General features: G+C 43.0%; 1 protein-coding gene across 15 annotated transcripts in view; it reads right to left on the minus strand.

The window, feature by feature from the left end:
- The window catches only part of LOC118211066 (band 4.1-like protein 1), a 73679-nt gene that overhangs the window by 12255 nt on the left and 46641 nt on the right, over nt 1-14783 (minus strand). For 3 of the 15 annotated variants that reach the window (XM_035387830.1, XM_035387834.1, XM_035387827.1), the window contains exons 8-18: nt 14625-14712; nt 13940-14092; nt 12277-12374; nt 11503-11678; nt 10398-10597; nt 10037-10072; nt 7980-8018; nt 6250-6282; nt 5193-5369; nt 2789-2875; nt 558-2159 (exon numbers count right to left, since the gene is read on the minus strand). In XM_035387830.1, coding sequence (XP_035243721.1) covers nt 558-2159; nt 2789-2875; nt 5193-5369; nt 6250-6282; nt 7980-8018; nt 10037-10072; nt 10398-10597; nt 11503-11678; nt 12277-12374; nt 13940-14092; nt 14625-14712 — 2689 coding nt within the window. The remainder of the gene's footprint in view (nt 1-557; nt 2160-2788; nt 2876-5192; nt 5370-6249; nt 6283-7979; nt 8019-10036; nt 10073-10397; nt 10598-11502; nt 11679-12276; nt 12375-13939; nt 14093-14624; nt 14713-14783) is intronic. The other 12 variants (XM_035387842.1, XM_035387838.1, XM_035387843.1 and 9 more) reach the window with 10 other exon arrangements.

A 14783-nucleotide genomic window follows, 5' to 3' on the forward strand; every position in this document is an offset into this window, starting at 1 on the left:
AGAGAAGTCAAAATAATCTCAGAGCCATGACAAGATGCAGAAGCCTTTGTTTCCTTGCAACCCTCCAACATACAGCAGACCAAAATGAGAGCTGATAGAAGGGGTGTTGGAAGGAAAGCCAAGGTCCAGGGGTTGGGAGGGGGGATCAAAGCCAAGAGCCAAAGCATGGAAGCTGATCTGCTGATTTGGAGACACAGCTTTCTATTTGTTTCTACTGATTCGCAAGCAGTCGTGACACAGAGTGCGCTGTGAAGTGAGGGAAAGATAGAGAGAAAGAGGGGAGGCAGGGGCTAGAATGGGGGGCGACCCGGGTAAGTTCCGGAAGTCATGGAGGAGATTATGCACTGATGGCTGCACTACGGCATCAGCCCAATGAGACAAAGCCAAACAAGTGTGGCAAACACTTTTCCCCCCTTCCTCAAATACAAGCACACAAGTCTTATGTATGTATATTTAAGTCACTGAAAACAAATAAGGGCATGGATGGGCACTTTTGTCTGAAGCTCATGCGATGCTTTGCTCCCAATGACTGAAAAGCAGATGCCAAGCAGAGTTACCGCATTTCTCTTCTTGGCTGCATCCAGGGTAGGGTCCTTGCTGGCAACGCGGCTGTTCCGTAGTATGAGTCCGGACTCTCTGGCTTTCTGGGTTTTAACAGGAGGCGTCGGAGGTGCGTTTCTATGGGAAGCCGAAGGCTTTGAACCAAAGGGTTGGGATGACCGGTTTGTCTGAGAGAGATCCTGCTTGTCTTGCCTGAGCACCACGTCTTCTACAGGACTCACACCTTTTGCCAGGTTCCATGTAGCCTGTAGCTCTTGTTCCCCTAAGCGCTGGAGAGACTCATCATATTCATCAGCTTGCCAACAGGTTGATTCCTGAGTTTCAGTGGAAGTGGGAGCTGGATGCATGCATGGTAGAGGAGGAGCAGGATATATTTCGTCAATCTTCTTGTAAGATAGTCTGTCTCCTGATTCCTCCATCTGGATGTCATCGATTCTAGCCCCAGTGCTCACAGAATTAGTGTCTTTTTGTTGAGTAAACATGGCCTTGTCTTCTTTGCTTAAGCTTTTTGAGCGTTCAGGTTTGAGGGGCACAATTCTGGTTATTTCTGAATGATTAATCCCAGTTCCTTTGTGATTGGGCTTTCTTTCGGCCTTGTTAAGCTTAGCCACTTCCACTGTGCCAATTCTTTGTCCATCACGGTCAGGCATCTTTTGATTGGCTGTGTCTGGCAGCATCCCATCACTTGCTTCTGTCTCTATAGTCTCTTCTCTTATTCTTTCTGCATATTCAGACAATGTTTCAGGTGGTGAACCCCCCCAGCTTTCATGTACTACAGGCTTTGCTGACCTGTGGTTTGGTTCAGCTTGCTCCTCTTCCATTTCCATGGCCACCAGCAGCACTTCCTGCTTCTTTTCTACTTCTAGAGGACCATTTGCAGAGCCCCCAACTTCAGCCGCTGGTTTGTCTTCCACACCTTTGCACTCTGTGAGCTTCTCTGTGCTAATGGAGACAAGCTTTCCCTGAGAAGAAGCCTTTCTCTCTTCTTCTACACTGAGATCAAGCTTCCTCTTGTCTTCTCCCACATTGCCATCAGTGTACTTATCCTGCAAATTGGCAGAGATTGCTGGCATCTCGTCTCTAGGACTAGCTTCTTCAGGTCTCTGCTCTTCAGTTTGGACCTCAGACCTCACTTGCTCTGACTCTGTTCTTGAAGAAGAGTGTCCTCCATCACTGTCTGACTCATCATCGCCATCAGACCCCTCTCCCTCTATCTCGTACACAAATTCTGTAGACATTCCAAGGTTCAAGCTTTGAGGTCTCCTCTCCTTGTTAACTCTGTATGGCTGTTGCTCCTTTGTCTCCATAGTCGTGGCTGTAGAGTCTTCCACTGGATGAGTGGTACTTTGTGATTTTTGTGCGACTGGTGATGGAAAGTTGTCCATCTGTACTCTTGTTTCCTGGCCATCCTCTCTGGTCACCTCAATGTGAATCATTTTGATAACTTCTCGCTCTCTTTCCGTCTCTCTCCTTCTTTCCCACATTGAATCAGCCATTACAGCCTGTGGGGAGGTAACAGCTTTGCCCTTCTCCTCATTTGATTCATGGTCCTTTTGACAAGTATCTTGTTTCTCAATCAAAACCCACTCCTCAGAGCCCTATGTTGATATGGATTAAAAACAGTTAGAATGGACTATTCTTGTGATATGCTACCTACCATGTATCTGTTTATTTTACACAACAAAAGGCAGCATATACTGTATATAATATAATACATTTCCTCATTGAGTTAAGGCATTGACTCAATTACTGTCTCTTCGCAATATATTCAGCGACTGTATTTGTTTAATTTCCCAATATGCCTTATCAATGCTGTGCACATGTGGTATAGTGATCTTGGTTCTGATGTATGGTTAGAGCTTAAAAGATTGTATTCTGTGAAAACTGCACTGCTCATAATCCTTTTTTGTATATAAGAAAAAATGCATTGCTAATTTATGCAATGTATTATTAGCTCTCACTATTTCAAACGGTATTTTCAAGTTTTATACCACTCTACCCTGAGGAACATATTTTACTGACAAACAGTGAAATGAGTGTATTCCATGACATATTCTACAGTGTATTTTAAGTTAAATTATCCTTTAGATGGATTGCATCTGAGAACATTGAAATAATTTTTAACCTAAAAAAGAAAAAAAGGCATTGTGCTGACAGGCCAGCAGGTCACTACAATATACATCTATATAACTACTCAGCAGAGAAAGATAGAAGAGAGAAGAGAAACCTCTGGAGATGCCACCACAGTCTTCTGGATGAAGCCCTCTAGAGAGTGGCCGTTCACAGGGTCCTTATCCCCTGCTGTTCCCGACACCTGACGGGAGGGCGAACCAAACCCACCAGTAGAGGGTGAAAAAGAGAGCGGAGAGCAATAGTTAGAGGTTCTCCCTGTCCCCTGATTCCGCCTGTCATGCACCTCTTACTGCAGCTGGGTCGAATCTACACGTGACCACAAAAAAACGCGGTTGTGACATCAGCTCAGTGCTTTAGAGATGCAGCACATAATCACGGGGCCCGCTGAAGCATCTCCGCGTCATTTGCTATCAAGAAAGAAAGTGAAAAAAATCCAATCCCGCTAATTCTGGCAATAGATGTGTAAAACAATTACAATGCCTCTGTAGCTGCATTTAACAGAGAATGCCTAATGACTTTTCTCTCATTTTGCTTCATAAACCACAGTATGAAAATCATACGTAACTCTTCAAAAAGCCAGTTCACCTTTCAATTTGAGGTTGTCAGTTCTGCCCTGAAATGCAATCTGAATGAATAAAGTGGCCAGTACAGAAAGATATTTAAGATAACACAAATGTCAAATCAAGTCACAGTACACCCACAACCCTAAAATTCCGACTGTCAAATATGTCTGCAAGAGAAAGAAAAGGTGTGCATGCAATTGCAAAACTATTTTTCAGCAGCATCAAAAGCAAAATGTCTGTTTAATTTGCCTCTACAGTAAGTCAGGATGAGAAAAAGCCTACATTACTTAGAGGCTGACTACATAGCTACATCTAGTCATTATTCCATTAGGAAGATCAAATCTGATCCTCTGAACCAGGCATGCAACAGATAGCGTTCACTACCCTGCAAGATTCCTAATAAGCCATGGATACCATTTCACTGTTCTCAGACAGCTCGGAAACAGTCCCCAGCCTGTCCCAGAAAAGCCAAACACATGGAACGTGAAATCAACAGGGATATCTCGAGAATTGCAGCTTGTCATCTCAAACACCTTTGTCACAATAATAACCATGGGAATAACCAAAGCTCCAGAGTTTTGTTTTTGTTTTGAAAAAATAGCATTTCTCTGCTTGTAGGTCCAGGTTGGAAAACAAATAACTTTTCTATTTTCTTTAGTCTTACATAAATTCAGTATTGCTAATGTTGGTAATGCTTGAACTGAAAAAATGGCATTCCGTTGAATTTTGCAAACATGGAAACTTCACATTTTCATGTCTTCGAAAGGTTCAGAAAGACACATCAGCTTAAGAGATCATTTTTCACCGAAAGATCCTTTTCTTATGTGAAAGGTCTTCCCCTGAGTTTGCTATATGCAAGCTTAGCTGTACTCTGAAATGAGAAAATAAGCAGTTGGTGGCACCAAGTGTTTTGGAGCAGAACCATGGATGTCTACGCCCTCCTGAATCAGCAGTGGGGTTTGCACCATGTACACAGCTGATTGTACGCGGTTGCAGATGTTCATTCCAAATTGGGGTGGGAATTGTATATGCTCAGCCCTGTGCTGGGTGCTAAATTTATAATATATAAAAAGAGATCTTTCTTTTTACACATTGTTCCAAAAAAAAAAAAAAACTTGCCAATTCCTTTTAGAAATTCCACCAATTGAGCAGTTATGCAAGCATTCATGCGATTAAAAGTACAGAAGACATTTTTGAATGAAATCCTCAGAATTAATTTAACTGTGCCACTGGCTATTCGTGACATTTTCACTCATCTCCATTGATTATTCCCCATTGAAAATAAGGACAGTACAGTGCATTTACAAAATAAATTAATTATCAGTTACAGTTTGGTACAATTTAATCACTGTGCATGTAATCACATCAGGATTATTGATCTAAACTGAAGTGCTGTTTTTGGCTCTTCAGAGGTTATACAGTATGTAATTGACTAATATTTCAGATCATTTGGGACTGATTATTCCAAACCAAATCAACATACATGACAAGGAAATAACAAAGGTGTCTCCTTAGGGATGATGGGAACATATGTGTCCTATCGCTTGTGCTATTTGTCAGCACCACACATGGAACAGTGATATTATCAATCTTATAAAGAAGTTTAAAATGATTAATGTAACACAAGTGCCCTGCATCTAGTTTCTGATTTGTACCATATAATATGAGAGAGAGACCCTGTTGGCCAATCACAACACATGGAGTCAACTCATTGCAGCCATATGTAGCCAAAAGCATGTTTCAAACTGGAAAATGCACAGACAGGGCACACGTGTGTGTAGACAAAACCAAATCCTTCCCAGCAGTCACTGGGAAAATTAGACCCGAAAAGTGCATGTGGAGTCAGCACTTGTAAGGGTGCTGCATGTGTCAATGCCTCCCGCCCCCTCCCCCCACCAAAGACCCCACTCCCTCAAACCCTGTGCCCAGACTCACAGCCTTCTTCTCAGGCGTGCCCCCTGGGGAGGAGCCCGACAAGCGCTTCTCGGGGGAGGAGCTGGACAGACGCTTTTCCCTGTGCATTAGCTTGCTGTTGGGTTCCCTTAGGGCTCTCTTCAGCTCGTTGATACTGGCCTGGTGCTTCAGTAGGACATCCTCAGACTTATCGAGGAACTGCAGAAGAAAGAAAATGAGATCAGATCAGAGAAAGTAGGGAAGTCAGAGAGGAGACTGCTTTGTGTGAAAGGGAGAACAACAGATATTGCACATCCCTGTGAACTTCTATGCTTCAACATGCTGTTGACCACATTGAAATGATTTTGATTCACACAAAGGAATGGCTGAATGATAATAAGTATATTATCATTACAGACAATAAACACAAGACATTTTTTTTTCAGTCCCTGACACTAATGTCTTTTAAATTTCAGGAACTTCCCCAAGGAAGTAAACATACGTTGTTTGTGATTGCATCGTAATTGTCTAATCTATGTCCTCATCGAGTGTCTTGATGTGTGGTGTAACACAAAAAGTCCACATGATTCTCTACTACTTGTTTGGTCTTCATGAAAGGTGGAACCTAGTGCTAAAACATTTAATTATGCTTGTCACCCCAATGAAATCTGTGTAGGATATATATTTCATAATCGATTGTTTTATAATTCAATTGCTATTTCATAATTTTATACATTTTATCTCTATCTCATTTAATATTACTTCCACTCACTCAACTTATTGCAAATCAAGTGGCTGGTAAACAAGTACAGTATTACCAAGATTGGTAACATGTTTCATTAAGGCAGCCACCACAATTTAACAGCTAATGTCATTAGAGGATCAAAAATCTGTTTGTGGTTTTTATTTTTTCCTTTTCCATTTGGAGCCTGGTATCAGTGCCAGTGCTGAGTCACATGACACATGTCACAACAGAGAGAAGCACAGCGCATGTCTGTGGTGAGCCTCTCCCTCATAGCTGTGAGGCTTTGCGCTCCTCACAGGCAAGTGCTACGGATGAGTGTCACAGGCAGCAGGCGCAGAGCCGAAAGAGCAGTACCTCCTTGTGTCGAGGGGTGGAATCCTGGTCCAACTGAGGGGGCAGGGCGGGTTAAGGCGGGGCAAGGCGGGGCAGGGAAGGGGGCGGGGAAAAGGCAGGATTAAGGGGGTGTGGGAGTGGGTGCAGAGACAAAGAGGGAGAGCGCAGCCAGTAAGTCAAGGAGGGAGGGAGGCAGACAGAAAGACAGATTTACTGACCCCAGGGACAGAGGGCTGGACAAGTCCATGGGAAAATATCACATACACACACCGCTTACAGAAACAATAAAACCAGGAATCAATCGTGCAAGCACACACAGACATCACACATACACACCTGGCACATCAACACAGGCATGCAGGTTGATGGTCCACAGAAAACTATGCAACCTGAAATAGCTCTAATATGTAGGGCCACCAGTTTGTCTCCACCATGTGACCTGCTGAGATTTAAACTTGTATTACAATGGTCATCCTCCATGGGTCCCCATAGGCACTCCAAAGGCACAGTCAAGTGACTAATTGTACAATCGAGTTTCAAATTGAGGCATTTATAAAAACAATCAGTTTATCTAATATGGGGACAGCCAGGAAGGAAAGTGAACATGGAGAGCCGCAGGGTCTGCTGGCTTTCGTTGTTATTCAAAACTTGAATAGCACAGCAATTGATCAGTTAAAACAGTTGATTACACAGTTAACACAGATCACCTGGTTTCCTGGGTTTGAATCAATCAGTGATCTTAAGGAAAAATCAAAAACCAGTAAACTTTCTGTTAAATGTTCTATTACTGCTCTCATTTTTAAGGCAGGGATTTCTCACTGCTTCTCACAAAACCTGTACAACATTTAAAAATACTGCAGGATGTCCAGGGTACTAAGTAATAAAACTGAATTTAATTTGTAAACGTCACTGTCAATCATCATCTGTGCTCAATTATTTTATCAGTTTAAGATTATTGAGGTGGTGCAAATGAGATAACTGTTTGAGAAGGGGCTTGACAAAGAGGCAATCCCAACCTCAATCTGGCGGAGGACTGAAGCACAATGCAAGAAAACAAGTAGAGATAAACTGGTGGCCCTACTAATAAGCTATAAGTATGTAAGTGGCTCCCGCTGAAGGTAGATGGAGCGGGTGTTTCCTAGATAAGACGTAGATCCCTTTAAATCAACCAGCAAATAGCTTGCATGGCCTGCATCACAAAATGATGCAATTTACAGTCTGCATTTCAAACCCCTCAACAGCATGTGCAAAAATAGAAGGAAAAGCAGATGATGAATGGATCATTTCCTAGTAAGAGATGCCACACTGTGAACGCAGAAGCCAATGGATTTGACTGCCAGACAGACAGGTGGGAGCTTAAAGAAACACTGATCACTCAGACACCCCTATACTGCTGCTACTATAAATGATCTTATCTCAACAGATTTGCCACATTGCTAAGGCATCTTTCTTTAATATTAGTTTTCAATCTGTAATATACTCAAAATTAAGCAAATAACCAAATCTGTTTTGTTTTTGTTTTTTTGTACTGAGCTTAACTGCTTTTTAGCATACCATATACAAATAACTATCATGGCATCATCATGAGAATTCCTTAATGGTCAGTTACAGTTATCTACACTACTGGTAAGCTAGATGATTAAATAAATCAATTACTTCAAAAGAGTAAAACAGAAAGAGGCCTATCAATAACACTGACAGAAATACACTGTAGACAGACAAACAAGCACTGGCCACTAAGTACAAGATACCTCCTGTTTAGAGTCAACAGGTGACTCTGCATCCTCCTTCTGCCAGCAAGGGGTTAAAGAGAAAAGGCGGGTTAGTAGAAATCCATGCACATTAGCAGCTAGTTTGGGCTCGGTGATGAACAGGAGAGAGGGGGTCAGTGGATTAGTCTGGGTTAGATTCGGAGCAGGTACAGGAAAGTGAAGGAGACAGGGAGTAGATAAATCCGGGTGATCACAAGATGCCTTTACACGGCTACAGCGAAGAGCTTCAATGACAGCCAAACTCTTCCCCTCAGGAGAATCAATTCCTTACTGTCACCTCTATCAGACTGGGAACAGTGCACCTGTTCCTCATTTCATCCCGAAAAAGAGAAACAAAACAGCATTTCACAGGCAGCTCAATCTCTCACCCTGCGGTAATATTGTGCTGGATGTCATGTTTTCCACGAAAACATCCAGCAGGTTTGTCAAGCAAACTTAAGAATATTTCTTTGGAATTGTGTGGCTTTCTCAGCGTTGACCGATACCCATGTTATTCTTCCTTTAATAGAACAGGACAAAGCTCCTGATCATGGTCACTGAATAATATTCAGTGAATGTCCATATTAACACACTTTCTGAGAGTGTAAAGCAGGGATGTCTAATGCTGTCCAATGGAGTAAGAAAATCATCAAGCAAATAGTAACTTAAAAGCAGGTAAATATTTGCTACTTGTGAGAAGAAGAAAAAAAGATTTTAAGTCTAATTACAAGAGTAAAACACTTCTTTGCAGTGTAGTTTTTTGTTTTAGCCCAGCACTACAACACCTGATTCAACTGATTAACTAATCAGAGTCTTCAATCAAGACCTTGGTAAGTAGAATCAGGAGACGTAATGCTGGGCTAAAACAAAAACCGGCACCGACACCAGTCCTTTCTGGATAAGACTGGATACCCCTGGTATGAAAAAACTGTCAATACTGAGTGGTCTTGAGCAGGACCACCCACTTTAAATACCTATATTTACCACAGCATGTATCTAGCTTTTGTAATGCCAAAGCTTCTTTGGCATCAATCCAAACTTTTTTCATTTTATAGTCCAAAATGCGAGATTAGTTTATTTAGAACATTAATTAATGGATCAGATTTGGTCCTGCAGCATGAATTTTACACAAGTGACTGAATTCATTTTTTGGATGACAGACAATCCTTGTTATTAATTATATCAAATGTGATTAATTGTATTTGAGAAATTTGTACATCAGAAGGGACAGGGGATTTTACTTTTAAACTTTTAAAAAACAATTTCTTACTTCAAAAATTAAACATTAATAATTATTTTTGTGTCACACTGAAATGTAAACCAACAAAGACTGTCACTGGTATTTCAGACAGGAAGAGTGTGGTTTTTTAACCAAGGAGAAGATCTGTTACATCACATCTTGTTAACCTGCCCAGCACCTGACTTATACTGAGCAGACACTCTTACCCACAGCTTACATATGTTTAAAATAACTGCTCCTTTATACATCTGGATGTGTCCTGAAGCAATCTAAGTATCTTGCTCATGGCTACAACAGCAGTGATCCAACCAGCAATGGAACCTCTGAGATACAAGCCCAACTCCCAAAACACTGCACTACACTGTCACTGTTTTGTTACAAAAAATGTAAAGGCAAGCTAGCTGTGCAGGGAACCAGCAGTATTTGCAACTGGAATCCATCATCAGTAAGGGATTACTGTTCTATAGATGAAGTATGACATTGTCATTGGCTGCTTCATCCGAAAGTACTGCAAACATTTCATTAGACAACGAAAAGCAATGTAATTATCTCAATGGATATGACTAAGAATTTGGTTTGGAAGAAAACTGAGTTGTTTATTTCTTCCAAAAACCATGAAAATAACAAAAAAGCACAGTACCTGTACTGTAAAAATACAAATACAGTATAAGGGCAACAATTTGGGATGTTTTGAGTGATTTCTGAAGGATATCAAGGGATATCAAGGGACGAGGAGTTGGTACAGAGGACAAACAGTGGTCCACAGAAACTGGGGCAGGCACAGACAGGAAATAGTATTTTCTAAGACAGGAAGTACCTCCTGTTTGACACCATCAGTTGGCAGCTCTTCGCTCTGACATCCCGTTAAAAGTAAGGAGAAAGAAGGAAAAAACGCAGGTGTGAAGACCATGTCAATTTGGCGAGTGTTTCCGCTCATCAGATCGATCTCAATGGGAAACATCTCCACAGTGAAGTGAAAGAGCTGCTCAAGTGAGCAGTATTCACAGCAGGACAAAAAGCAGACAAAGACTGATTCCTCTTACAAGCCGAAGCAAGAGGAGCTGTATAACGGTGGCACTCAGAAAAAGGCACATTCTTTACAAAAATGGCTTCTGTAAAGAACGGGCCGAGCAGAGACCTGATATAAGTACTTCCAAAAGGCCTTGTATGCACCCTACCTTCAGTTCCCTCTTTTTTGTGGGCGTGATGAGGCCCTCCTCGTTCTCATCCTGGATCTTGTCCTGGTCTTGGACCAGGGTCTGGTCCAGGGCGTCACCCTCCTCATCCCCAGATGGGTGGGGCTGGCGCTCGCTGATGCTGCGCTGGGATAGGCCGTCCTGGTTCTCTCCGAGGACAGAGGCTGAGCGGGACAATTCTGCTGGTCAGAAATGTGAGAGGAAGAGCAGGGGATAGGACAGAGCAGGACAGGGGCGGGCGAGGGAAGCAGGGCACCACACACAAAGGGGACACGCTATAGGGCAGCAGGAGCAGATGGGGGAAAAAAACCCATGTCTTCAGACAAAAACATCTGAGCTCAAGATGCTCACTGTTTACTCTCTAGCTGTTTAGGATATATTAATATTTTAAGCTCCTTTTATAATTTCAGTTAAAAGAAAATCTATCCATCCATCCATTATCTATACCCGCTTATCCTGGTCAGGGTCACGGTGGGTGCTGGAGCCTATCCTGGCGCGCATTGAATACGCCCTGAACAGGCCCCCAGTATATCACAGAGCACACCATTCACTCACCATTCACTCACACACTCATACCTATGGGCAATACAGAGTCTCCAATTAGCCCACGTACATGTCTTGGACTGTGGGAGGACACCGGAATACCCGGAGGAAACCCACACAAACACGAGGTCTCTTGCTGTGAGGTGACTGTGCTGCCCACTACACCACCGTCCCACCCAAAATGACACCAAACTACACAAACTATGTGTAGTTTGGTGTTATTTAGCTACACAAACTATGTGTAGTGCACTGTTTATCAAATGTATATTAACGTTAATATAACGTTAATATTAATGTAACTGTACTTTTTTTTAGAAGTCAGCTGCATCAAATTAAATCTGATTGATTCATGTATTGACTGAATATTACTGGATGACAAACTGATGCATCCCAGCAGAAACATGTATGCCTGAAACAGCTCCCACTAATGACCCATAGCTAAAAGGGGTAGATGTTAGTGGGGTTTAGTGCAGTATTAGTGGGGAGACAGAGACAGGGAAGGGGGGGGGGGGGGGGGTGTGGGGATTGCTTCAGTGGTACCCACCTCCATCCAGGCTGCGGGACAGCAGGTACCTCTTGCTGGCAGAGCGCTCGAAATGTGGTGCAGGGCGATCGATCAAAGCACTGGCTTGGCGTGTCTGGGCTTGCGTACGCCCGCTGTAGCGGAACTTGGAGCCCATCACCAGAAAGCCTTTAGGCGGAGGTTCTGGAGACACCAGCCTGAGGGAGGTGGTTAGGTGTGCGGAGGGGGGGAGGGGGGGTGACTGGTCAAACCCTGGGAAACATACTACAATTTGTTTTCCAGTATCAATATTTTTTTCTCCTTTTTTAACCAGGAACTCCTTTAAGAATCTTGGCCAAGTTGGCAGCAACAAAACACAACTCCAAGTTAAAAAGAAATAGCACAACAACACACAGTATTATCATGTACTAACTGCCTTTCTCCACCAGAAATCGAGTCAAAACTTGCATTGAAGTGTTATAAGCCATACCAAAATATGAGCATACACTAACTGACTCAAAGCAGGTGGCAATCTGGAAACAAAATACGGATAACAGAGACATAAGCCTTTTTTAAGCCAGTGCAAAACCCTGATCAAAGACACTCAGTTTTCCCATAATATTCCCCAAGCTTTTCCAACAGCCACTGGGTGAAGAGTGCTGTGTGCAGTGCTATGTACAGGAGTGTCCATTCATAGGAGAGCAGCCACAGTGGTGCGCTGTGCTGTGTCAGACACAAGAGACCTTCAGGTTGAGGGGTGTGCTCTGTTGAAGGGAGGGGGTAGTGAGGATCTGTATGCTAACAGTGATAGCCTACCTGAAGAAGGTGTGGTGTTCAATGCAGACCTTCCACAGCCTCTTGGCAGCTCGGTGGTTGGGTAGTTTGAAGCCAATGGTGCTCTCAAACTGTTCATACTGCAGGGAGGTGTGGGGGGGAAGGTGAGATGGGAGAGGAAGGGTTAACTCAGATAGTTTAATTTGTACAGTGCTGTGAAAAATTATTTTCCCCCTTTCTGATTTCCTCTATTATTGCATATTTGTCACACTGAATGGTTTCAGATCTTTCGACAAAATGTAATATTAAACAAAGGGAAACTGAGTAAACTGAATTTATTTAATAAAAAAGTATCACCAATGTGAAAAATTTCCCCCTTAAACTTAATAATTGGTTGCACCACCTTTAGCAGCAATAACTGCAACCAAATGCTACCTATAATTTGACATCAGTCATTCACATTAGGATGATCACAGATCACAGACTAGGCTGATCAATATGTGTTAATACTAAACTATGCATAAAATCTCTGGCACAATAGTCAACTGTTCTACTGTATGACTTGTGATGTGTGATTTTAAAGATGAAGACAACAGCGCACTTATCAGTCCAACAAGTGAGAATGAACCACTATTTTTAATTGCAATATTCTCTTAATTAAAATAACAAGAAAACTGCAATATACAATAAAATGCTAAACAGGGCCCATCCAAAAAAATGACCCCACCCCACCACACTCATGATGTGAAGTTGATCACCATTCATTTGTTTACATGCATTATACATCAGTAGTTCAAGTGGCCAAATTCATGCCCTCAGACGTATTGTGTAGATATTCTTACAAATCAGCATGCAAGTGGTTTCAGTTTAAGCACAAATCCAGAAAATAAAAAAAGCATCGACTCCTCTACAGTCAATAATAAAACATCCTGCTCGCAGTGAGACCTAATTTCTGGTGATGTGTTTTACAGTCACATATATCCCAGTGATATGATGGCCAGACAGACTCCAGGGCTGTGGACGGCTGCGAGAAAAATCTCATTTTAAAGCTCAGAAAACAAACAAAAGCTAGGCATTTCTGTGCGTCTATATTTATACTTTTATACTTGTTTATGCTTGTGTGCTCTGACAGCTGCGCTGTGCTAAAGCCCCTCTTTATTCTCTCTTTCACAGGCGCACTGTGAGTTCCTGTGTCTCGCTGAGGCAGAATAACGGGGCCAGTAGCACAGGAACTGAGCACGCTGTGCTGACCAGCGGCTCTGCGGAACTGAAAAGGTGGCTCGATTCCCAGCTCCAGGCACCCCACATCCCCCACCTAGCCAGCTTCATCCAGCGCCAGCCTCCAGCTTTCCACCCCGACAGTCTCAGCTCTCAAAAGCTCCAGACCTCAACCTACTTCCTGCCTTTACATCCTAAGCACCAGCATCAAACTCTGGACCTCCAGTTCCCATTCAAGCCCCTATAAGCATTTCAGCTCTGTACATCCCTTCTCCACTCCACTACCACAACTCAATCTCTCTTGGCTAACTGACATGTACTTGTACCACTGTCAGTTCATAGTTCTGACAGAGGGTCTATACATGCTCTTCACCCTAGAAGTACAGAAATAGTGTCTGAGATTTTTTTCTGATGGATATCACACAGTAAAGAGGACATAGCCTTCCTGTGGCACAGCCCTGCAATCAGACGCTCTTCCAGCGCTCACCTCTCCTGGACGGATCTTGATGTAGAAGTTGCTCCTCTTGTAGGAGATTTTGAGGATTTTGGGCCAGGCGAAGCGGTTGATCCGCAGGCGATCCCGGTATATCAGCAGCCCGTTGGCACACACTCCCAGCATGATGTCAATCCCTTCAGAGTCCTGTCTCAGACAAGCCCCATCAGGGGAATTAAGCAAAGAGGAGCAGAGGAAGCACAACTCCACATTAGCAGGCCTCAACTGTCATATAACACACACACACACACGCATATGCTCACACATGAATATCACATGCATACACACCAACACAAACACACACACACACAAGCTCACACATATGAATACCACATGCATACACACCAACACAAACACACACACACACATACGAATACCACATCCATACACATAAACACAGACACACACACACACATGCTCACACATATGAATACCACATGCATACACACCAACACAAACACACACACACACAAGCTCACACATATGAATACCACATGCATACACACCAACACAAACACACACACACACACACGCTCACACACATACGAATACCACATCCATACACATAAACACAGACACACACACACACACATGCTCACACATATGCATAACACATGCATACACACACACCAATGCCTTCAAACACACACACAGGTTATGAACATGTCCTTGAATATACCTTGGCGTGGTGGAGGTCTACCCCATACATGGACAGCTTCTTGGCATTCTCCAGGAAGTTAATTTCTGCCTCTGCAGGAGTCATTCCCCTGGGCAGGGACAAAAAAGAACCGCCATTATAAACACAGGAATTCTCCACTGCCTAATAATGCTGCTGGCT

The sequence above is a fragment of the Anguilla anguilla genome, chromosome 13, assembly GCF_013347855.1.
Source record: "Anguilla anguilla isolate fAngAng1 chromosome 13, fAngAng1.pri, whole genome shotgun sequence".
Lineage (NCBI taxonomy): Eukaryota > Metazoa > Chordata > Actinopteri > Anguilliformes > Anguillidae > Anguilla > Anguilla anguilla.